This window comes from Cetorhinus maximus, chromosome 7, assembly GCF_964194155.1.
Source record: "Cetorhinus maximus chromosome 7, sCetMax3.hap1.1, whole genome shotgun sequence".
Taxonomy (NCBI): Eukaryota; Metazoa; Chordata; class Chondrichthyes; order Lamniformes; family Cetorhinidae; genus Cetorhinus; species Cetorhinus maximus.
Window position 1 is genome coordinate 53,155,988 of NC_135885.1, and position 7,672 is coordinate 53,163,659.

The following is a 7,672-nucleotide window of genomic DNA, read 5'->3' on the forward strand; positions in this document are numbered from 1 at the left end:
GAATGTCAAGGGGAGATGGCTGGATTCTCTCTTGTTTTGACCATTAATGGTCTGAAATCATATTTCTGATATGTACAAAAATTGGTGCTAAAGTCTTTTGTGTGTTCCCAGCAAAGCCAGCAGTATTTTGTTATGGAATAAAGACTAGTAGAATATTCAATCAATTTCAATTTGAACCATTGAATAGTCGGGTCATCTGATAGAAACAGTAATGACTACACAGACTCTCTCCACTCTGCTAATAAGAGAACCAATTGATGGTTGTTTCGAAATGAGAAACAAGGAAAATAGGGAAAGAGCCTAACAAACACTGCTAAATGATTGTATCTACTCTGACTACATAAGACATACGTTATAATAGTTCAAGATTAGATTTAAACATTTATTTTAAATCATATCCTCTTTTCCTTACAGTATTACTGTTCACTGCATTTGCTGTTTGCATGTTTGGATGGTATAGCTTCCTGCCAGTTGTGATTAAGCTCAGCAATGCCACCTCAGTCAATCTTGCAATCCTGACCGCGGACCTTTACAGCCTCTTCTTTGGGATTTTCTTGTTCCACTTCAAGGTGAGCAGCCATCCAACAAAAAATTAGTAAGTTAATTGGTGGACATAGGAGAATATTCTGCATTGAATTTTCTTTAATTTTGGTTGGGTTACATGTTCCTCTCTTTTTTTTTAAGGGCTCTTTTCTTTTCCTTTGATTTGGTCTTTCCCAGTTATGTGATGGTTGTGCCCTAAAGGGTAGGCAGTCTACCTGCTCCAATGTTTTGAGTGATCTTAGCTGGCCACTAGTAGATCCATTAACAACTTCCTGAGTTTTTGCACCTCTCTGGAGGGACCTGTCCTCTGCAGGCAAAAGGAACATGTGCAGGCATTGTGGCTTTTTGAATATAGTTCCCCAGTGCATTCTCCATGGCAATGCCTCAACCAATCAGCATTCTTTCTTCATGCAGTATAAATTGTTACTTCCTTTGAAGTTTGGCATTCTTGCGTTTGTCCTGAAGAGGGCAAGACAAAGCTTCTACAGCATCTCTCTATTTTTCAGCAATTTTAAATGAGTTGTTAATTTCTGAGAGTTCCATTTAAGATGTTAATTTAACCTTCATCCCCAAAGAAGGTATAAATAATGAATAAATTGATAAAATGCAGCTTCTAAAATTATTTATTTTCCTCAAAGAAATTTTCCAGAGTGGCTATGAAGTTTATTTCCTTCAATGCTGGATAGAGCTGTTTTGTTTTGAGATAAAGATAATCTCTTTCGTGAATGCATGAGCCGGCATTATTTGATAATTACTAGCACAGTATTTGTGGAATAGCAAAATTCAGAAACAAAACAAGGATAGGGGTTGGAATTATGGGGCAGAATATTAAGCTTGGAGGGGGGTGGTGGGCGTGCGCCTGGTCAAGCATAAAATGAGGCGTGATGCCGTCAGGCGAGCATCCCAACGTCATCACGCAACCCTGCGATATTTCATTCAGCGGGCACACGCCAGAGTCGGCAGCGCACCCGCTGACAATTAAAAGGCCTATTAAGTCCATTAAAAAGGTAATTAAATTCAAATTTATGCTGCCCGTCCAACCTTATGGTTGGCAGGCAGGCGAAAAGGCCAAGCCGCCTTTGCACTTTTTGGGAAACCTCATCCACGTACGGGGTGAGGTTTCCTAAAGCAAATAAAAATTTTACACTTGAATTAAAAACATTCCCCTGCTCATGTGACAGAATCACATCAGGGGACATGTTTAATGACATTTTCTGTTCTTTATTAATTTTTTCAATATCTTCTTCATATCCCTGAGGCAGCTCTGTGCCTCAGGGAGATTATTCAGTGCTCTCTTGTGCGCATGCACGAAGTTCGCAGAAGGCCTGCTCGCACTCTTCCCTCTCCTACCCCCACAGGCAGCGCTCAGTGCTACTGCTCGCATATCACGCTGGGTGGGCCTTAATTGGCCCACCGCGTGAAATTGCAGTGCATTGTCGATCGCGGGCGGCAGTTGGTTTCCTGACCACCCCCGCCCACCGATCCCACATGCCAAGGGCAAAACTCTGCCCATGGTATATTTTACTTGCAGTGAAAAGCAATTATACTGAGATTCAGTTTCACAGTAAGCTCCAAAATATCAATAGATGCACGATATCAGGTGTTAAAAATCTAAATGTTCTGGGAAGCATGCCTACATAAAATGCAGGATTTCAGCACTTACAATAAAAGTGATGAAATGTTGCATATGCCTGCAGCTTAGTGATAAACCCTCATCCTGCTTCACTCAGCCTAACTTTTTGACTGTATCTTCCATTGGCCTACATTCATAGTTTCTTTCGAGCTGTCAATTTTTGGGAAGCTCCATCAGCATTTTTGGGAGGCTGTCAGTTTGCTTTAGTTTTCTAGTTTTGCATGTCTGTGATATCAAACCTAATTAGAGTTGGCATGGAATAATTTATTCAAATCCATGGTAATGTCCTTTGCCCAAGGACCTGTAACAGTATTCAGGAAACATTCTCCTCTGTTGATCCAAGGTGAGTGTCATAGTCACAGGGTTTAATAATTTTAACTACTCCTCAAAGAACTTAAAGCATGAAGGTCTCTCCTTTGCTTTGCAGTAAGACAGCCTACCTCAGCTATTGTGTCCGATCCACTGCCCTGCACTCTCCTCACAGTGCTGCTTCTTCCTCTATTGTGAATATTTATCATTTTTTTCCTGAAAAGATATAATGGTTTTTGCCCTAACTACTCCGTCTCCAAAGTATGCATGCTCTAACATTTCTAACAAGGCATCTCTCCTAACATCTGTAATAATTATTTTAAACTGATGATTTCTCATTACTGACTCCCCAACCAGAGGAAATAGTGTTTGCCTATTCACACTAACATAATCCCTGCTAATTAAAATAATATCCATTAAACACACTTAGTATTCACATCATTGTAAATTGTCCCAGTATTTCAGGTCTCTTTCCATCCCTATAGTTTATCATTCTGGTCGATCTATGCTATATGCCCACTATGGCTTTAATGTCCTTTCTATGGTGGGTACCCAAAACTGCTCACAATTTTCTAAGTATGGGTTAACCAAGGTGCATAAGTTTATCTTTACTGCTTTATTTCTGTATTCTATGCTTCATACATACAACCCAACATGCTATTGGTATTTTAAAAATAATTCTACATGTGCTCACATTTTCAGGGATTGTGTATTTGAACCATAGATCTCTGTTCTTCCACACCATTGACTGTATACTCCCATTTCTTGTAGTTCCTCTCAAAATATATCTCAATTATCCTTGTTAAATAGTAGCCAACCCATCACAACCAGTCCCCGTCCCATTTCACTCACCTGTCTTCCTGAAGTCATTTACAGTTTTGCTTGTTGCCTGCCAAGCCTCCTACTTCTGTCTATAAATACTGAAAACAAAAGGTGGCCCTGCATTGATCCTTCCAACCCTTCTTCAATTTGAACAATATCTATCTACCTTATCTGTTTCTTGCCTGTCAACTAATATTTCCTCTTTTACCATAGGCCTGAATTTTTATAACAAGATTCCCTGTGAGACAGCTTCTTGAATGTCTTTTGAAAATCCACATATACCTTTCATTTAGTCAGTGTATTTTTCAAAAGACCATTACATTTATCAACCACGACTTTTCATTAACAAATCTATTTACTGTCCTTGAATTAATCCTTATATTTCTAATTTCTCACTGATTTTAACTCAGATTATGGATCTTAAGAGAGCATGCCTCATACTAGATTGTGTGGTCAATAGTAAAATCGATTTATCCTTTTCTCCCTTTTTGGCAACAATTGTTCCATTCTTGAGGAGAAACCAAAAGCATGATTCCAATTCAAAATTTAAATCAGTGAATTCAAATTTTCTGCACTCTGGTAGTCCAGCTCAGCAGCCATGACAGCTCATCAACTTGCAATCTATGGACAATAACTTCTTCAATTCAGAGCACCTGAATTTCACCCCTCCAAAGTTTTGCTTAAATTGGCATTTCTTAAATTGTCTAAAAAGCTGACATTTCAGACACTTTTAAAAAAGGTACTTAGCAAAGCAACAAGCAAGGCATGACACAATGAGAAATTTTACATATGCTGTGCCATGGAACAACTGGATACTCCAGCCTTTAATGATTTCCTGATTGTGGCTGCAGTGGAGAGGTGCTAAACATCGAGTAGGCATCTTCCTGGGAGTGCTGGGGCGGTGGGGGGCTGTGGTGAGGAGAGTGGATGGGTGGGATTGTCAGGAGAGAAAACTCCATCTAGTCATCATCGGTTCAGTCTCGAGAGTTTACCACTGTTAGCTCATTAATAGTTATTGAGCGAGCATCACATGCAATGCACTGGGAAAGCAAAAAATTGGAGGGTAAGAAAAGAAATTTGAGGCAAAAATAGAAAAAATCCTCTTTAATATGTGATAATTTGATAAGTGACATTTAAATTCATACATATTTCTTTCTTTGAAAATTAACAATGTGTTCATTTGAGAGCTCTTAATAAAGTAACCAAAGTTTCAATAATTGTTAAATAACAATTCATGATGTCACAACATCATTATATGGCATAATTACAGTTATTCTGTGCGTATTAGTCAATTTAACCTTGATGTAACCATAACAGTTTTGGGCAGTCCCATATATTTGGATAAAGCTTATTTATCTGCAAAGTCTTTTTGATAAAAGATCATACAGTTGTTCCAAGTTGCAACTGGCAATAGTTATTGGTAATTACAGATTACAAAGCACAACATTGAAAGCTAGTGCTGTCCTAAGTCTCCAGTAACAGCTTTCAGGCTATTTTCTTGGTTGGGTAATTGCAGAATGGTGCAAAGGTTAGTGTCTCCTGATAGCAGTATGTAGGAGGATGCTATGGGAACCAAAGAAAAATATTGAGTCACTACTGTGATTAACATCAGCTTCCTTCTTTGGCCTAATATACTGCTTTTACATCAACCAGTCAACTAATATGAAAGGTTAACATTAACATTCTCTTTTGTATCTTTTTTAAAGATAACAGATAAAGGGTAGTTCTACAAACTGTTCCCAGCTGTGTCCATTGTGGGTGGATAGTATTGCACAATAATCATCATTACATTTTTAATTCCTCATTCTCATGCACGTATATTAAAAATATCATATGCTGAAAAATCTCAGGCTGCAAACAAATTAATTTCTAAATTTAAGTAGTTAGATTTACACCTACGTGAAGAAAATCTCATTTCACATGGCTTTTGGAATTCAGATAGAGTTAGTCATTTGGTAGTACAGAACTTGAGTATCGCTGAAAAAAGACATGTCAAAGCTTTTTGTCTTGCAGTCATCAGGACATTCACAAGAATTAATGTAAAGGGGACAAAAATTTATACTTCACGAGAAGAGAGTGCTGATTGATTGGCAAGTGAACTCTGATTGGTAGAGGCATTGCCATGGAGAATGCACCAGTTAGCTTGGCAGTCAACTGCCAAGCTTTGTTCAAATTCAAGCCAGGAAGGTTGACTCCAACTGGTCAAGGCATTGCCCTGGGGATGGACCAATAATGGCTACTGCCTATTTTATTCAGTTGAAACAGGCACAATGTGTACATGTCCTTTTTGTCTGCAAAATACAGGGCTCTGTGTATTAATATATGTATGTGTAAGTGTGCAACACCGCGAGCCTGACTGATAATCTTAATCGGCAGTCAACATAATTCTTAGCACATTCAGGGTTGTTTAGCAAATGTTGTCCAATTGCGGAATCACATTTAATGTGGGACACTGTTTGAGTTTTGCAAGCACAGGCTGGTTAGGTACGGTCAGTACTTTGCCTATTGTGAACAACTGAAGGGACATGCTGTTTGACATGTACAGCCTACATACCTAGCATCACACCCGCACTGAAATTCATATATCTCATTCTTTATGTGTGTGATAGACAGAACATCTTTTTAGCTTGATAACAGCATCCTGTTAGTGACGAACACCACTCGTGTTGTGCTGACAACCAATTTAAGATTATCAGTTGGGCTCACAGTGTGGCGCATTTACGCATGCTAGAAGCTACATATGCTAATACATAGAGCCTTGTACTTTGCAGACAGAAAGAACATATACACACATTGTGCCTGTTCCAACTGAACAAGATAGGCAACAGCCATTCTCTGGTTCATTCCCCAGAGCAATGCCAGGTTTGAATTTAAACAAAGCTTTGCAGTTAACTGTCAGTCATCAGTTATCTGGTGCATTCTCCATGGCAGCGCCTCAACCATGGTCCACTTGCCCACCAATCAGCACTCTCTTCTCATGAAGCATAAACTGCTGTTCCTTTTACATTTGGTATTCTTGCAAATGTCCTGATGAGTGCAAGACAAAAAGCTTCTACTTGTCTCTTTTTTCAGTGATATTCAGATACAGAAGTTCAGATTTTGTATCGCTTTGCTATTAGGTTGAAAAATAGTTTGAGGTATGAGAGAGCTTTACGTCATTATGCTTCACTTATACTGAATTAAAACAAAACAATTGAAAAACCTCTGAACAGTCGTACCTTCAATTCTTTTCTTGTTATTAGTTTTCAGCATTGTATATCCTGGCATTTGTAATCATTATGGTTGGATTTATTCTCTACAATTCCACTCCAACACTCTCAGCTGAAGTCCAGGTTCAACAACAAACTGTATCCTGTAGATTTGATAACCCTGTTCCAGTAAATGCCATCAATACCCAAGAACCTACTATCTACTTTACCTCCAGAGACTATCCTGTGATGACAGCTATGCAGCTATAAGGGGTCCTTAAGGACTCTTCATAACTTAGTGTTTTTGAACACATTTTGTTTCTTTACGTGCTGATACAATAAAATACCTAAATAATAAACAGGTTTCCTATTTTTAATAAACACAAGGCAACAATTCTTCTTTATATTGTGCAGACATAGTTGTATTACAGAAAAACATTTGGGGTTCAAAAATAACTTTCCATGTAAATGTTACGGCTGTTAACTGGTTGCACAGGAACGAACTTCATTTTTGTTTCAGCCATTGGTTTAAGTTTAGACAGTCTCGCATTGGAAACTGGTCAAGAAGGGAAGAGCCCATGGGACCCTGGGCAATTTGGCAAATTGGATCCAAAATGGCTCAGTGGCAGGAGGCAGAGGGTGATGGCTGAAGGTTGTTTTTGTGACTGGAAGCCTGTGTCCAGTGGTGTACCACAGGGTTTGCTGCTGGGTCCCTTGCTGTTTGTAGTGTACATTAATGACCTAGACATGAATGTAAGAAGTATGATCAGTAAGTTTGCAGATGACACGAAAATTGGTGGTGTGGTAAATAGCGAGGAGGAAAGCCTTAGACTACAGGATGATATAGACGTGGTCAGATGGGCAGAACAGTGGCAAATAGAATTTAATCCTGAAAAGTGTGAGGTGATACATTTTGGGAGGACTAACAAGGCAAGGGAGTACACAATGAATGGTAGGGCTCTAGGAAGTACAGAGGATCAGAGGGACCTTGGTGTGCACGTCCATAGATCCTTGAAGGCAGCAGATAAATAAGGTGGTTAAAACATATGGGATATTTGCCTTTATTAGTCAAGGCACTGAATACAAGAGCAGGAGGTAATGATGGTGCCATATAAAGCATTAGTTAGGCCACATCTGTACTGTGTGCAGTTTTGGTCGCCACATTATAGGAAGGATG

The 7,672-nt window shown here is 39.0% G+C and overlaps 1 protein-coding gene across 3 annotated transcripts in view; it reads left to right on the forward strand.

The window, feature by feature from the left end:
- Positions 1 to 6,837, forward strand: part of LOC144682466 (solute carrier family 35 member F2-like) — a 54,911-nt gene extending 48,074 nt beyond the window's left edge. For all 3 annotated transcript variants that reach the window (XM_078544866.1, XM_078544867.1, XM_078544865.1), the window contains exons 7-8: positions 415 to 569; positions 6,550 to 6,837. In XM_078544866.1, coding sequence (XP_078400992.1) covers positions 415 to 569; positions 6,550 to 6,765 — 371 coding nt within the window. In that variant the 3' untranslated portion in view covers positions 6,766 to 6,837. The remainder of the gene's footprint in view (positions 1 to 414; positions 570 to 6,549) is intronic.
- The last annotated feature ends 835 nt before the right edge of the window (positions 6,838 to 7,672 follow it).